General features: G+C 35.0%; 1 protein-coding gene across 1 annotated transcript in view; it reads left to right on the top strand.

The window, feature by feature from the left end:
• Positions 1–18,591, top strand: part of ADAMTS19 (ADAM metallopeptidase with thrombospondin type 1 motif 19) — a 252,039-nt gene that overhangs the window by 134,572 nt on the left and 98,876 nt on the right. Inside the window, exons 9-10 of the mRNA XM_065934285.1 lie at positions 11,413–11,553; positions 12,979–13,129. Of these exons, the coding sequence (XP_065790357.1) occupies positions 11,413–11,553; positions 12,979–13,129 (292 nt within the window). The remainder of the gene's footprint in view (positions 1–11,412; positions 11,554–12,978; positions 13,130–18,591) is intronic.

The following is an 18,591-nucleotide window of genomic DNA, read 5'->3' as shown; positions in this document are numbered from 1 at the left end:
AACATGAGCAAGAGCCTTTTGCAAACTATAATGAAAGAAAAAAAATCCATTTGAGTGAGTGAGTGAGTGAAGTCGCTCAGTCATGTCCGACTCTTTGCGACCCCATGGACTGTAGCCTACCAGACCCTCCCACCATGGGATTCTTTTGTATTTAAGACAGCAAAAAATAAAATAAAAATTAAGAAGATAAAACACCTAGGAATATATTCACAAAGGGATGTACAATACAAAACTTGTAAAAAGAAGAATTTATAGCCATACAGAGTCATAAAAGTGGTTTAATAAATGGAAATACATTTCTTGGTTTGGGATAGGAACATCAATATCATAAATGACCATTATCTGTATATAAACTAATATAATCATCTGCCCAAAATATCAAAATTTTTTTTTTTTTTTATTTTGGTGATGTTGTTCAGTTGCTAAGTCATGTCTGACTTTGCAACCCTATGGACTGCAGCACACTAGGCTTTTAGAGTTCATGTGGAAACTCAACATAAGAAATATCTTGTTTAAAAAAAATAAAAACTGGGAAGGAGGAGGGTGAACTTTATCAGATATTAATATATTTCAGAATAAATAAAGCTGTTTGTGCTGGTGCTTGAATAAGCAGACAAGTCAGTGGAGAAGGGAATAGCTACCCACTCCAGTATTCTTGCCTGTGCAGTATTCCATGGACAGAGGAGCCTGGCAGGCTACAGTCCATGGGTTCCCAAAGAGCTGGACATGACAGAGTGACTTAAACTTGAACACATGTAAAATTAGTGACTTGCAATTAAATAGCAACACAAGGAAGAAATACAACAGGTAGAAGATAAATCACAATCAGTGCAAGTATTTGCATCATATGCAACAAAGTAATATTTTCTTTAATATTAAAAACAGCTCTTAAAAATAAATTTGCAAAATAACTAAAGAGCCATTAGGAAAATGGCAAAGGATATTACCACATAAGTCAATGTTATGTTTCCATGGCATATATGAAAATATCCTAGTGTCATTCATAGGATGCCAATCAGATCACAAAGCAATTATCCTTTCAACTATCCAATGACATGAATTTACATGGTAAATCCATATTTACTCTCAGTGTAAAGACCATATACTTCCCTTGGCAAGAAAACTCCCTGCCACGTCCCTCATTTTTCTCTTACTCTTCTTTCAGATCATTTCTTCAGAGAAGTACTTCATGGGTAGGTTAAATGCCTTCATATATGCTCTTATAAATTCTATGTAGTTTTTGTCCCTAATTTTTTTTACAGTCGTAGGCTTACATTATTTGTATGGTTATTTGATGTCTGTATCTCTAATTAGATTGTCCCTCTTGAGGACATGGGCTGCACCTTGTGTTGTTTTTCTGTTTGTTTATGCCTGTTGTCCTTGCTGTTTAACATTATATCTCTCACATCTTTCAGTTGTGCTCAATAAATAGCTGTTAAATGATGTTTCAATAAGAGTGTAAGTGAATGAAAAGTGTTGGTCTATGAAGAAACAGATACTCTTATACATTTTCGAGTGTAAAGTGGTGTACTATTTTCGGAGGTCGTGTGGCAATGTTTATCCGAATTTAAATAGAGGACTGCTTGTGAATACAGTTTATTTTACCAGCTTTGAGTTTAGCACATGTTAAATTATAATTTAATTTGTATTGGTTTCTTTGCTTACTAGAATTCTTGAGCATCTCATCTTTTTTTCAATTGTTAAATTTACCCATTACTTTAAAAATAAGTAGCCCATAAAAATAATCATAAGGACTTGAAAATGATTACTGTTTTATATTAATAAAATAGTATTTATTTTTGATCATTTAGTATCTGATGCCTCAGTGCTTTGTGTTTCTAATTATAAAGATTGCTCTTTTAAGATATGTTTATATTCTTAAAATAATACAATGGACTTTAGGTTGTGGGTAAAATTGTTGTGAAACCAGTATATGATATAGTTTTGTAATTTAACTTTAGCACATTTATGTTAGTTTATACTTTGAGTAGATAGTGTTAAAATAAAAAGTTCTGGCAGAGTTCTGTTATTTTTATAAGTTAAAGAAACTACATTAAACATATAAAATTCATTTACTGATTAAGAATCTCATACTATAATTAGATTGCCTACTTCATAGAGATGAGTGGATAAAATTACATAAATTAGGGGAAATTACTTATAAATTATGTCATTATAAACACACAGAACTTGTTTTCAAGTGACCAGAAATGCCTGTATGATTTTGGATTTTGTTTAGCTTGTTTGAACCAAGTGGAAAAAAACTAATATATATTATTAGACTTTGTCGTAGAGATGTGACTTTTCCACCAAGTTGTTAATTCAGGAGATTCTTTTGGAACTGAGAGACTAATGAGTCAAAAATTATGCAAAGTTAGCTCCTTGAAGGCAATGAATATTTGCGGCACCTGCTAAAATTTTTAAGTATTGCCAGAGTACCAACAATGCAGATGCCTTATAACTAGTAAACCGTTGAAATCAATGATATTTGCTTATGTGCTTTGTTGTAAAGTGTGCCTGGATAGAACCAAGGGTATGGCACACTTCTTCAGACCCCTGCATTTCTATTATTGGCATCAATATTGCTATCTGTTCTTAAACTGATCTTTAACTCTTTATCATCTTATCTCCTCCCATTATCACTTGTTAAATTCTGTTCATTGTTTATCTGAAATAGTTATCCTATCAGTCCATTCCCTCTTCCCTTATTCTTTCAGCTTAAACTATTGCAAGACACACCTTGCCTTACTTAACACCTTATCTTTCTAATCTATCTCATACTCTCACCAGATTCAAGTTACTGAATTGTGGTTCTGATTTTCAGCTCAGAAACCTATGTTGGTCCTTACCACCTAATGAAGAAATTCCAATTTAAGACTCAGATTCATGACTTTTATAGATTGATCCCAATCTGTCTAACTTTATAATCCTCTTCTCTATTTCATGAATTTAAACAATCCATAGTTTTCAAGCTTCATGTCTTTGTTAATGCTTTTTTCTTATTCCAACTCCAAATCCTACTGATTTATACCTTTTTCAGTTTTACTTATCCATTAAGTAAAGACAAATGAATCTCTTTAATGGTCAAGACAAATGTAATTCCTTTTGTGAAATTAGACCTGAAGGTCTATCTGGAAATATACCTCCTTTTTAAAGTCCCTTACTCTGTTCATTGTAAGTATCACTTGTTGCTTAATTTCTGATATGCATATGCTACACACGCACACACACATGCACATACTCCTTACTAGACAGGAATTTCTATAAAATAGGAGTACTGTCTAATACACTTTTTCCTCATACACTACCAAGTTGAGTGCATTGTATATTATAGACACTCAAACATTTGTTGTATGAATTAATAAACATTTGCTTTTGGAATACTCATCTGTTGGACAGTTATTTTGAGATTCAGGGTAGAAAGCAGTTGAATTTCAGAGGTGGAGAAAGAGAAATTAGTTTGGGTCAAGGAATGCCATTGCCATGACTGAGAAAAAGAAAATACGGTTTTATGACTCTACAAATATAGATATGGCAAAGTATTTTTCCTTTCTGGCATGTGCTAATTTGATTCTTATATAAAATGAACTATGTAGAAATACAATAGTTAAATTATGCATCAGTTATGATGAGTCTTCTTTAAAGTCGGATTACAGGCCTGTTCAAGCAGTTCATGCATGTCCTGAAGTCACAAACTGAGAAGGGATAGTTCTAACAGTTTTAGCAGGAGTACAATGTAATCTAAAATTCTGCTAATTGAGTAAGAAGCCAGCATATGCTCCAGAAGGCATCCAAGAGCATAAATTTGACTCATCTTTCTCAATTTGCTGGAGGAGTCCTTTAGAAGGAAGTAAAATATGTGTCCTTCATTCTGAATCGGTAAGATATTCTAAAGGGAGAGTACTTCTTATTGTTTGAAGTACAATAAGAAGTAAATAAAAAATGAAGATAAAGACATCATCAAGGACTCTTAGGGTGGGAAACAGATAATGACAAAAACAAATATATTTTTACTTGTCAAATCCATTGCTTGTTAAAATATTCAAAATTAATTATTCTGTAACTAATGTTATTTGACCCACTAAAATTGGCAATAGTGACATGTAAATTCACCATTCCCATACTGTGTGCTTTAGAATTCCATGCAGCAGAAGTCACGGGTAGCATACACACCTTGGTTAAGGTTAAAGACTTCTCAGTGGGCAGATGAGCGAGAAAGCAACACAGGACTTGGGCTTGAGTTCTTGTCATACCAGCTACTCTCTGAATGAACTTTGGGCCAGTCAGTCTTATCTGCCTTTAGTAATTTTCTTCACTCCCAAAATGTGGTTAAGTTTTCCCTCTCAAGGTTCATTGTTAGGTTGGTGATGCTCTAATCACATGGCACATTTGTTGATTTGTAACACTAAGTGGATAATACACAGCAAATGAATAATAATTAGTAGTAATAGTATTATATTTATAAATGCTTCAATGCAAAGAGGAGGTTTTCCACCCAGTGGCCATACATCTCTCTGTTCATTCAAGGAATGCTTTTATATCATTTAGAATTTTTAATAGATTAGCAGGAAGTGTACTTATTGTGAAGATTCGTATAGACCACTAACACAGGTTTTGTATTTGATACTTTATTTAGACAGTGATAGCAGTTAGAGTAATAAGTGGCTTGTCCAAGTTATTAATCATGATGGGAATTAAGCCAGTAGACAAGTGGCAGCACTCCCATATGAGATTCTCTCCAAATGTAGGCTTGGATGTCACAGTGAGTAGGTGGAAAAGGAGAAAAATCACCCAGTTAGTGAACAACCACACAAGAGTTGACTTTCTGTTTACATTTCTCTAATGCATTCTTGGCAAATGTATGGTCTAGGGTAAGGCTAGCAACCTTCCTTGAGTAGATCATCCATAGACGTTTCAGGCTTATTGTTCTTCTAAGTCAGTAAGATGCCACGTTAGTTTCAACTTTCCCTCAAATGTACAGAATATTTAGTTGCTCCTATGATTCCATATCAGTTGATAAATCTGTAGAAGTTATTTAATATGATATTGAAGTAAGTAATTCAAGGAATTAAAAAGAAAATATGATAGTTCTTGTTTTCTGAACACTGAAGTCTAGGTAGTGATAACTTGTACATATTACAAGTTATATATAAAATTCACCAAAAATAGAAGATGGTTCTGATATCTTATGTGCCATATATTTGAAGCGTACAAAACTTAAGAGTCTTGAGAAATATGTGTTAGAATTTATTGAAGAGTCCTTTATATGGGAAGAAGTTCTCAAAGAAGTTGTAAAAAGTATTTTGACAAGAAGGGACTATACAAAACAGTAGGCTGGAATGAACTGTTACAGTGGAAATCAGATTGAAATCAGTTTACGGTTGCTTGAAAACCAGGACAGAAAGTTTGGGTTTTGAACTTGTAGCTCACTAATTCTCAGAATTTTAAGTACGAATCATCTAGAAAATGTGTTAATGCCACTTCTTACATATAAATATTCTCTGATTGGTTGCTGGTGGGGCCCAGGAATCTGCCTTTTAACTGGCCCCATGGTTCTTTATTATTCACTTTTTCAGTATTGTTGCTTGCCAAGGAGAACTGAAAGATTTTACCTGGGGAACTAGTTTTTGTGTTAATGTTTGCATAAGGAAAAAAGTAATTAAATCATGGTTTAATAAGGCAAAGAGTTGAGGAGCAGGAGTTAAAAGGGTTATTGTGAAGTGAAAGTGCTCAGTCATGTCTGACTCTTTGCAACCCCGTGGACACCAGGCTCCTCCGACCGTGGGATTTCCCAGGCAAAAATACTGGAGTGGGTTGCCATTTCTTTCTCCAGGGGATCTTCCCGACCCAGGGATCAAACCCAGGTCTCCCACATTGCAAGCAGATGCTTTAACCTCTGAGCCACCAGAGAAGCCCTAGTGAAGTAACTCAGCTTGTCTTGGTTGATGCAAGTAGTGGTGGAAAAGGAGCGGTGGGTTGGAGAGCTTTATGGAACATAGAAGAACAGAATTCAGACATCTTTAGCTGCCTGAGAGTAAGAGTATTCTAGCCCCAGTAGATGATAAACTCCTTGAGTTTATCATTGAGATGATTTACTCCTTGAGGGTAAAAACTGGATCTTACTCATATTTATGACCCCTGCTTAGTACAGTGCCCAGCACTTAGTGTGTTTTTTGAATTGTTAAATTTATCTTTTATATAACACACAGCAGAGTGTGTTTTATTTTTTATCCTCTGATTTTTTAGCCTGTTGCTGACTTACTTTTCATTGCCTTTGACTTGCCAGTAGAAGTACATATTTGTTTTGTGCAAAGTGAAATGATTTAAATGATTTAAAATATAAAAAGTAATGAAAATGTCTCATATTTCTTAATGTTGGGCTTTTTTCCATGAGTACACATCAGTGAAGTTACATCAAATCAGATACAGTCACTGAATCGTATGAAATTGTGTCATTTTATGAAAGTATAATCCACTTCCAGTTAGACATTGTAATAGTTTGTTTCCTTTTTTTAATCAATTTTTTTATACATGATATATAGCTTTTAGTGGAAGATACAATGACAGAATGTTTAACATGTTCAGTCCCCCCAAAGTTTACTCTTTTAAAATATGAATGTTTACAACTCAGATCCTTTCCAAATTATCCAAAAAATGTGAGTGAATTCATAAGTGTTCTCTTCTCTAACTCATTAAACATCAAAAGGGACCATCTTCAAAATGCAAATGCTTCTCCAGCTTTCCGCAGGATATCACAAAACTTCCTGGCAGGGACTTTTAAACAAGTTGAGAAGTTTTATAAGATAAAAATATTTTCTCAGTTGACTTGACAACCATGTACAATGTTAGTGGAGAGTTTATTTGCCCAAGGCTCTTTGTCAAAATGAATTTAAACTGAGATTATTAAAATGTAGCTCCGTTGCATAGTGTGAGGAGAGGTGTTGCTAATGTCTTACTTGAAGAATGTTTTCCGTACAGTGCATGCAAGTCAGTTCTGGGTCTATACCTGTGGAGGTGTGTTTCTGCTGACGAAGAGGAGACATTAAAAAATCATTCCAAAAATAAATCTTATACATAAATGGAGACTTTTGATCTATAGTTTGGTTTAAAGTTCACTGGTTTGACCAACAAACTGCCTGGGTCTGAGTCACAGCTCCAACATTAACTTCAGTGCCTTCCTCATCTGTAAAATAGAAGTCATGATAATAAAAACATTCTGGAGGTATTGTGAGGATTAAATGATATCATCACTGAAAATGATTAATACAGTGACTGGCACAGATAAATGTTCACAATTGTTTTCTTTCAAATCTGTAGAATCAAAAATAAGCAGTGTCTCTGATAGTTCCAGATGTGTGGTTATAAAAAAAAAGCCCTATCCCAATTTAATGATAACTTCTGTTACAAGTTAAATAGCTTTAGGAAAATTTAACTAATGGTAAACAATGCTTGAATCACCAGATCTCTCCATGGCTGTAGCTAATTTCTTACATGAGAATCCGGATCCCTGAAGGAAAATGATCATCTGGATGAGAAGTTGTAATCTTCCCAATTTGGAAAATCACATTACATTGCTTTGGGAACATGTCCAAATTGCTAAATCCTGGAAGGAGTCCCTCTTCTTCTCTCAAACGGACACATTATTTAAGAAATTTTATTATTTCTGAAAAAGCCCAGTTGCCTTTCAAAAATAAAGCATTTGTGTATGATTTGAAAGCCTGCACCAACACAGATGGTTGAGTATGTTCCACGTGGCCAGTGGCTGTTGTTGTAACAGGGTCACCCAGTGACATGTGCTGCAGACAGAGTCCCTGGTGGAGGCAAGGTGGTGATGCAGCCAGGGACAGCTTTGGAACCATGCAGTGCATTAAGGCATCTTTATCAACCTGGGAGACTGGGCCATATGTACAATTTCTTATTTTAACTTAGCATCCAAACAAAGTAACTTCTTGCCATTGTTCTTTACTTGAATTTTCTTAAATCCCCACTTTCATGAAAGTCAGTACAGTAAATTGCCTTTAATGATAGTCTTTTGTGTGTTTGTAACAAATGAGAGAAATTAAACATCTCTGATTTACTGTCCCAATTTCAAAAGAAAGTTACTGGTTCCTGCTCTCTTCTAAGCACTGTGCTAGGCATTTTACATCATCCTCATGTAATCTTCACAACCAATCAGAAAGGTATATTTCACAAACAAGGAAACCAAGGCATGCTTATTTCTTGTTTCTTTATTATTATTTAAATTGCCTCTGGTCACATGAATAAGATGGAGACAGAAGATTCTAATCTAACTCCTCTGCCTTTTTCTCTACCCCACACTAAGTGAACTGACCTCTGCTTAGTCCATATCATCTGTTAGTTTTCCTCTTCATCTTCAAAGTATGAAAAAGATGTTTCTTCCTGTTTTCTCTATCAGTCATTCAATTAATATGTGTTGATACAGACCCTATTTAAGGACATTAATTAGATGAGAAAAGAGAAATATAATTTGCCATATAGCTGAATTTTTCTAATATTAAAATGAAAAAATATATTTAATATTTTTAATTTTATTTAGATAATTTTTACAGTCTTCAAGCTAGCAAACTTAACTTCTAATTCATTACTCTTCTTTATAAATTAATTAATTCATCCTATTATCATTTTCCTCTTTCAAAAGCACATTAAATATAGCAATTTTTATTTAAAATTTTAAATTATTTAACTGAAAATGTAGTTCAATAACTTTGAAAGTTTTATTTTCATATGAGAAAATATAGGTAGTTGTAATTTTTAACAACTTCTATAACAATTTTTTTATTTGTGTTTTAAAATACAGAATTGATATTCTTATTATTCACAATATTTTAATGAAAACTGTTTTAGTTATTATCTGTTACACAATGAGAAGAAAGGAGCATTGGACTCTCTTGCCGTTTTCTCAAATGTAACATGTACAAAACCAAACTCTCCTCTTTGTACATCTTCAGTATTAACTCTCTCACAAGCAGTTACTTTAATGACTTCATTATGAGAATTCATAGGAGATTATATGCAACTTTTACTGAAATAGAAGTGATTCAACAATCTGGCTTGGTTTCAATTTAATTAGTGTTTATAGAATATGATTCCAGTATGCCATCATTTTAGAGTGATAAGTCTCTAGCAATTAGAAGTTAGAGAGATAACCAAAAGTAAAAAACATATAGTACACTATAGAAAACACTGCAATACTGTTGTTTATAGTATCCCATGATGGGGAGGGGGGAAAGATAGTACATGTAAGTGAGGTGGGAGAAAGTAAAAGAAAACATCCTAAAAGTAATCTACATGAATCTTGAAGATTAAGCAGAATTTATCCAGGGAAAGACATTGAAGGAAAAACACTTTGCATAGGGCTAGGGAGGAAGTAGAATTCATAGATGTCAAATGGTTAATGGTTAGTCACATGATTCTAGAGCCAGTCTCCTCAGTTCGAACATCACTGCTTTCCACTTTCTCCTGTATGACCTTGAGAAAGTTACTTTTCATCTGCACAAGGGGTACTATAATAGTTCCGACCTCATAGAATTATTTTGGAGAAGGAAATGGCAACCCACTCCAGTATTCTTGCCTGGAGAGTCCTGTGGACAGAGGAGCCTGGTGGGCAGCTGTCCATGGGGTCGCACAGAGTCGGACACGACTGAAGCGACTTAGCCTGCATGCATGCATTGGAGAAGGAAATGGCAGCCCACTCCAGTGCTCTTGTCTGGAGAATCCCAGGGACGGGGGAGCCTGGTGGGCTGCTGTCCATGGGTCGCACAGAGTCGGACATGACTGAAGTGACTTAGCAGCAGCAGTAGCAGCATAGAATTATTTAATTGAAGTTTATATACTCCTTTTTGTGGTGTATATGACACTTAGAAAATGACACATAGAAAATTCAAGAGAATAAGGAAAAACATAATATTTGGGAAACTACAAGTCATTTGCTCTTGCTGAAAAGAAATGCAGTAAATGGCTTGGAAGGAGATTAAGAAACTACGCGCCATGTTGAAGAGCTGGAAATGGCTGTACAGGTAACGGAAAAGCAGAGGAAAGGCAGCCCGATTGTGGTTTTAAATGGATCTCACTGGAGCAGAGCTGGAGGAAGGGAGAAGGCTGCTCAAGATTAGAGGCACAGAACCCACTTAGGATGCCACAGTAATTGTCAAGGTGAAATAAGTTTATTATCCTCTTTAGTAACAAAAGGAACTGAAAGGAGATAAGAGTGGAAAGAAATATTTAGAAAGTAGATTAGCAGGGCTTGCCCTTAACAATTAGTAAACAAAATAGCCTGGGTGATAATTTGGAAGAGGAAGGAATAAATTGATGACTTGAGGATCCTTGGTTTGGCAAACTGTGTGGCTAGCAAAGGCACAAAAAAAAAAAAGAAGGGAGAGAATACAGGAGTACATAGAGGTTTGAAAGAGAAAATATTATGGCAGTTTGTAGACATACTGAATTTAATATTATTCCAGTACATCCGTTAGAAGATAGGTCAGAGTTTTAGATCAGAGTTCCGACTTAGAGCCCCAGATAGGATTCAGGAGAAAAGATGAAGATGACCGAGAGCGTGAAGGTCTCCCAGGGACAGTTTGTGTTTATGATGCATGGAAGAAGACTGTCTCATGAAACAGCTGGGGGAAACAATACCTTAATGTGGCTTCAGATTTGATAAAAGGAATGAATAAAGGATATCCAGGCAAGAGCAAGAATCTAGTGTGGTTGAATAGAAACTTAAGTATTTCTGTGTTTCATACCTACTACTGTGTGGAAAATAACATAGATTATACTGATATAGGTGAACTAAACATGTTATTTACTGACTGGGAAAATTTTTTAATAATAGAATCATTGACCTTTAATCAAGAAAATGTTTTTTACTAAATAAAAACATTGACCTTTAATCTAGATAAACATAATTTTAAAAATAATCAATATGAAATTAATTTTATTTTTACATTTAAAACTAATTTCTCTCTGAATAGCCTGGTGGTTGCCAAGGGAGCAGGGGTTAAGAGAGGAATAAATCAGGAGTTTGGGACTAGCAGATGCAAACTGGTATATATAGAATGAATGAACACCAAGGTCCTACTCTATAGCAAAGAGAATTATATTCAGTGTCCTGTGATACACCCTGATGGAAAAGAATATGAAAATGAATGTGTATGTATGTGTGTGTGTGTATATATACACACACACACATATATACATCTATATGTATAACTGTCATTTTGCCATAAAGCAGTAATTAACACAACGTTGTAATTCAGCTATACTTCAATAAAAATTTAAAATTAAAAATAATTTTTCTCATTGTTTTAATGGTTTAGCTGTCATTTAATTGCTGGTATAATAAGTTAAAATTTATATCTAATATAATTTTCAAATTTTAACTATATTCCAAATCAGCATGGGGATTAATCATGACAATGACCACCCGTCATGTGCTGATGGTCTTCATATCATGTCTGGTGAATGGATTAAAGGACAGAATCTTGGTGATGTCTCATGGTCCCGATGTAGCAAGGAAGATTTGGAAAGATTTCTAAGGTACTGAGGTCCCTTGCTGTTTTTGTGTCATGAATGTGTATGTGTGCCTGCTTCCTCTACCACCCTGGTATGTGGCATGGCAGAGTGGAAAGGGCATGGATTAGGAATCAAGGCACTTGGTTCTAATCCTGGCTCTCCACTGGCTCATGCTGTCAATTGGGACATATTATTCAACCAGCTCGTTTCTTAGTTTCCACATTTTCAAACAAGAGACTAGGCAATATGATTTGTAAGGCTGAAAATTATTGCAATGATAAAAAATGTTGCATAATATTAAATTGCCTCTTCAGAAATTCTCAGTGGAAACATTCTCAATGCTCATCCCTCTACATCTGTTGTTATCAAAAACCTCTTTAACAAAAGCTCCGCCTTTCTACTTCGTAGTTCTGAACTCTGAGTCTTTTTTCATTAATCCATAATTTTCACCATTATTATAGTCCTTGATTCTCCTCTTTTCAACATTCAGCTGGTAATATTAGCTTTTGCCTGGTTGGGAAAAAAATGAAAAAGAGTGTTACTGTTCTGATTTTCACTTTAAAGCCCTGTTCTTTACTTATTTCTTCAGTAATAGAAGGGAAAGCTGAAACAGTACCAATAGGTGATATGCAAAGTCCCAGTCAATAAGTGAGAGAGAGATGCTTGAAGTATTAAAAAATCTAAGTAAGGAACATAGAAATACCTAACTAGCTAAATTCACTACTCAAATTTATTTTTCCATACGATTTAAATTGTCAAGTTAATTTTTTGTCAAATAAATATTAAAATCTACTAAAATATATTTATTACATTACTATAGCTCTTTCCAGAAACATGTGCAATGTCATCTGGGCATGTTCTTTGTCACTGAAGCAACAACCCCTCTGTAGGCCCTCGTGAGTGTGTGGTTTGGCTTAGTTGTCGTCTCATAAATCAGAACTATGATAAAATTAAATTTTACCCCATAAATGGAAGTTGTGGTGCAGTGTCAAGTCCAAAAATATTCCTACTATTAATAGTCACTTGAGCATGATTTTCCTGGATTCTTTAAATCCTTGAATATAGTTGATTTCTTACCTTCATACATTACTTTTAAGCAGTTACTCTCTGAGACTGAGCTTCTTCACCTTACAAATGTGTAACATAACAACCATCTCACAGTGTTGTGTAGATGAGCTTAATTAACTCAAATGAAAGATCTTTAAAATGAAAAAGTTCTATTAACTTGAACATTGTTTTATTAATATTGATAGGATTATTGTAATAATTGTAAACACATGGTTCTCATATATGAGATAATTTCCATGAGCATTCAATAGAAGAGCTTATAAATAAAAGTAAGAACTATTCCATTTAGTAGTATTAAAATGTTTGCTATTGCTATGTTAACTAATTATAACAACTTTTTGCAGTTAATTCAGAATGTCACACATATCTGCATATTGCTAGGTCAAAGGCCAGTAACTGCTTGCTGCAGACAAATCCCCACAGTGTCAATTCTGTGATGGTTCCTTCCAAGTTGCCAGAGATGACATACACTGCTGATGAGCAATGTCAGATTCTCTTTGGGCCACTGGCTTCCTTTTGTCAAGAGATGCAGGTAAGAGTTGTATCAAGGTGCAACTTTTTTAAAGTGTGTATTCATCTGTTATTTAGAAGTATTGATTAGAGGAGGGGGAGATGACTTTAGAGTTTGTGGCTCCAAAGAACCCCAGCATTGGAAAGAAGGATTTTTTTAGAAAAGGTTTCTTCATTTTTCCCCTGCCTTTTTGAAAGTGGTAGAAATTGGTGTCTGTATTGAATCAAAGTTAGGAAGGAATGATCCAAGAATTCCTACTTCAAAAATGACACTTAAGTCAGGGAAACCTGTGCTTTATAACAGTTCATTGCTTTTATTTTAAATGTCTCTCTTAAAAAAAAAAAAGTCTCTCTTACATGGTAGATATCTGGGTGAAAATGTAATAAAAACGGTGTATGAACAGGTAATTACTGAGGATGGATTATTTAATGCTTTATTACTTATTTAACCCTGAAAATAAATATATTCTATAGGAATAGAAATTAGAGAGTACATTTCTGATAGTTAAACTAGAAGCAAAGGGTAAATGTCTGATGATAAACTAAGCAATGCCTGTATATTAGTATTCAAACTAATTACTCAGAGAGTCCACTTGTCCCATTCTAGGATAATCTGAAATCTGAAAGATTGAGCAAAATGACTGTCTTAATTGATGTAAGAAATTAGCTCTATATACCCTTCCTTTTCTCTTCTTGTCTCTCTTCCTGCGGCTCATCCCCTTGCTGCCCATTTCTTCCTACCATTCCCGTACACATACTTGCACACTCTTTGTATTTCAGGCTTAAACTCATAATCATGCTTGGAGTGAATTGATAGCTGTATTTCACTGTATCTAACTTTCTGTGATTGCCTGAAAGGAGTTTGGCTTTGTTGAAGATAATGCTGTCTTCAACATTCAAGATAATTATTGGCTGAATAATTAAAATCCATCATAAGGAAAAGATTATATGGCATTATGACATATTTTATGCTCTCTCTGCTTTCTTGTTCTCATCAAAGTTGTTGCCATTTACGTGTTATTTTCCTTTTTTTAACTCTCCACCCTAGTGTGTAAGCTCCATGAGGGCAGAGTGTTTCTCCAGTGTTCAGTCCAGTGACTGACACATGCTAGGCACTCAGTGAATATCTGACTTAAGTTTAAAATAGGTGAATGTATAAAGAAGTTGGAGCTGTGTTAAATGTGACATGTGAAAGTGTGTGTAGACTGTAATAATCATCAGCAACAACAGACCTCCAGAGGAACTGATATAGGTGTGTGATTATGAGTGAACACACAGGATTCACATGTGGCAGACCTATGGATGCTTGGACCTTGGCATTGGGTGTGATAATTATGATGGTAGCCAGGTTGACCATCTGTTATCTGTCCTAATCCCTCTCTGCTCTCAGCTACTGATCTTCTTATCCACTCTACTATCACCTCCAAGTACTTTAGACAATCAAAAATTGGGTCACAATCTTCTTTCTTGAATCATCATGGTAAAATGAATATTTTGAGGTCAAAAAGTTTGGTTTTGCAGGTAGACACATCTACATGCAGAAATTAGCATGTTTTGGAAAACAGTAAGCTGTCTGTGATTGCTATTGTACTGTTGCGTTAGATGGTTTCTGTTCCTGTGCTATAGAAAACTGATAGAGCTGAACAATGAAAAATGTTTACATTTTATGAAGTTTTACATTACCTGAAGTTTTAGAAAAGCTCAGCAAATGATCAATTACAAATATAATTTTGGTAAATTTTAGATCATTTTTCATAAACACTATTTCTAAAAATTTTAGAAATTATTTTAAGTCTATATTACAGTTGGTTAAATTTTACTAGTATCATTCCACAGTATTTTGAACTTTAAAATGGATGACACAGTGTATAAATCATTTATATTTATGATCTATTTTAATTCTTACAGCAATTATATGCCATAGTTATTATTCAGTTCTACATTATAGGTTAACAGTTTTGAGTCTTGTAGAAGCTAAAATAGCACAATTAAGTGATTATGCTTATGATGCAAGCGTAGGCTTGCTAGATGCAAATCCAAAGAACAAGAGTATAGGCAACTACTATGTTCTACTGCTTTTTATGGAATTCACACTTTTTTACATTGTGTTTTGTATGGGAAAATCCTTGGGTTAGATCCTTAGATTAGATTCTTTATTCCCTAGAGCACTACACCATCAGGGTCAAGAAGTATCTTAATTGATTTTTTAAAAACTTTTTCTAGGCTGTTTGCTCTATTCATATCGTTGCTTCTTACTAACCTACCTGCGTGTATTTTTTTTTCTACCTCTGATGAAAGTATAACAGTTTGTTCAGTTCAATTCAGTTCAGTTCAGTCGCTCAGTCATGTCCGACTCTTTGCGACCCCATGAATCACAGCTCGCCAGGCCTCCCTGTCCATCACAAACTCCTAGAGTTTACTCAAACTCATGCCCATCGAGTTGGTGATGCCATCCAGCCATCTCCTCCTCTGTTGTCCCCTTCTCCTCCTGCCCCCAATCCCTCCCAGCATCAGGGTCTTTTCCAGTGAGTCAGTTCTTTGCATGAGGTGGCTAAAGTACTGGAGTTTCAGCTTCAGCATAAGTCCTTCCAATGAACACCCAGGACTGATCTCCTTCAAGATGGACTGGTTGGATCTCCTTGCAGTCCAAGGGACTCTCAAAAGTCTTCTCCAACACCACAGTTCAAAAGCATAAATTTTTCGGCACTCAGCTTTCTTCACTGTCCAACTCTCACATCCATACATGACCACTGGGAAAACCATAGCCTTGACTAGACAGACCTTTGTTGGCAAAGTAATGTCTCTGCTTTTTAATATGCTGTCTAGGTTGGTCATAACTTTTCCTTCCAAGGAGTAAGTGTCTTTTAACTTCATGGCGGCAGTCACCATCTGCAGTGATTTTGGAGCCCAGAAAAATAAAGCCTGACACTGTTTCCACTGTTTCCCCGTCTATTTGACATGAAGTGATAGGACCAGATGCCATGATCTTAGTTTTCTGAATGTTGAGCTTTAAGCCAACTTTTTCACTCTCCTCTTTCACTTTCATTAAGAGGCTTTTTAGTTCCTCTTCACTTTCTGCCTTAAGGGTGGTGTCATCTGCATATCTGAGATTATTGATATTTCTCCCGGCAGTCTTGATCCCAGCAGTTTGTTAGGAGATCTTAAATCTGTTTCTCAATATCCTAGGATGTTGCTTTGTTTTAAACTAGGCATTTTGCAAACAGAATTAAATTTTAGGTTTTAAGGATCCAGAAATCTTCTCCTTTTTTCCCTTGAAATTATATGTGTGTGTGTGTGTACACATATGACATTTTTATTCATGAAAGTCGTTCAGTCATGTCCAACTCTTTGTGACCCCATGGACTATACAGTCCATGGAATTAAAGCCAGATTTTTCTCTCGTCCAATCTGTGTATAATCTTCATTAAAGACAATTTTAAAGTAATGCCAGAAAGGATTGGGCTGCTGTGGGCAACCAGGAAAAAGCAACGTTTCCTAATCAAGGTTTAGGTTGGAGAACACTAACTGCAAAGGCATGAAGCCTGGGCTCTGACAGTGATTCTGTCTTTTATTAGTGGTGTAACATTAGTCAAACCTTTTTTTCTTTCTAAGTCACAATTTATTAAACAAGAAGAGGAAGTGTTGTAGAACAAGAAGAGGAAGTGTGTTATCTCTTCAACTCTCTTAGGGCTAAGTGACTGGACTTTAGTTCCAAAATCCAAAACACCATTTTGATACTGCCCTTGAAAATCACCTTTTCCATCCCAAACTGGTGGAACTTGCAAAACATTAGGTAGGTAGGTAGGTAGACAGGTAGGTAGGTGGGTAGGTAGATAGGGCCCTAGAAGAAATTTTTAAAAAAATTTAATCAATGATTTGATAAATATAAAGTATGCATTGAGTTTCAGCTACTTTTTAGTTGTTGTTCTATGTACTAATAACACAGTAGGAAGTAACCTCCACCTTCATGGAGCTTGAAGTTTAGCTGGGGAGACAGACAATATGTAAATACATATGTAATATGCCAATTGGTAATAATGTTTTAGAGAAGCATAAATTCAGATGAGAAAGGTAAGGAATACAACCAGGGATAGGAAGGTGGGAATGGTGCTACTTTATATAGGATAATCTGAGAAAGCTTCCTAAAGAAAGTGACATTTGTTTAGAAATCTGAAGGAAGTCAGATAGCAAGCCATACATTTACCTTGGGAAGAATATAACAAGAAGAAACAGATAGCAGATGCACTAAAATGGAGTTAGATTCATGTTTTAAGTTTAAGATGTCCATTGGACATCCAAGTAGAGATGTTAGTAGGTCCAGATAGATATCTATCTAGAAGTCCTCAACAAGGAGTTGATACTGAATTCATAATACTAAATTATGACACTATGAAATGAGTTAGAAGAGGAAAAACTCACAGTCTAAGAGCTTAATCACTACATTATTTGGAGGTTAGGAAAATAAGGAGAAAGCTGTAATTAAAACTCTGAAGAAGTCTATTGGTAGGAATAGAACCAAGAGAAAGTAGTTCTTGGAGGCTAAGTGAAGACATTTTTCAAAGTGGAAATGTTTAAAAGTTCCAAAAGTTGAAGGCAAGGAGAGTAAAATCAAGTCTGAAAGTATGCAATTGCTATTTTTTTCCCACTGAGTTTGAGACACTGTTACTTGAAGCTATCTTGGCATCAATGAGCCCCTGAGTATCAGGAGGTAGAAGTTAAAAATATAAAGTGAAGTAGCTATAAGTGTAGAAGTAGAAGAGTTCTGCGAGTTAAGCTACACTCTTACATGTTCAGGTGGAAACATGTGAAGTCACCACATCTACCAGTCTGTGGTCTAGACTTTATCCAAAACAAATCTCCTAGAAGGCACGCTCCATAACCTCAAAAGAGTCATCAGTCCTTTTTATCACTGTACCTCTGTCTCCTAAAAAAGTGTTCAATAAGTATTTGTTAAAGCAATAAATGAATCAACTGAATGATGGAATAATAACTTTGAAATTTTACTCATAAAAATAATAATCAATTACTCACTGATTCTTAGCTGTATAATATGTCCAGAGAATATGAACATAACCTTCTAAGATAGTCATTCAATAGCTACATAAAAAACAATTTGTAAGAGTATATAGCTTATGTTTCACAGCTTACACATGAGTTATCAGGCATCCTTATGGCCATCTTAATTCCAATAAGTTATAAATACATGTTGAGTTGCAGGAGTAAGAATTCATAGCAACTTTTCAACATGTGTGTTGAATCTGGTACAGTCTGAGACAATGGCAGTTTGCCCATAGTATTTGAACTGGATGCTGCTCTTCTATTCTTCCTAACAGCTATATACAAGCACTAGGGACTCCAACATTATGTATGTGCTGATTTAATTAATGATATAAATTTACCCTTGAAATAGCAGTTTACATCTGCAAAATGTTTAAAGGCATAGCTGTAGAGGTGCTTGTGAAACATCCCAACCCTCAGCAATAA

Source organism: Muntiacus reevesi, chromosome 1, assembly GCF_963930625.1.
Source record: "Muntiacus reevesi chromosome 1, mMunRee1.1, whole genome shotgun sequence".
NCBI classification, from domain to species: Eukaryota; Metazoa; Chordata; class Mammalia; order Artiodactyla; family Cervidae; genus Muntiacus; species Muntiacus reevesi.
Note: the sequence above shows the minus strand (reverse complement) of the source record. Positions and strands in the feature narration are given on the sequence as shown.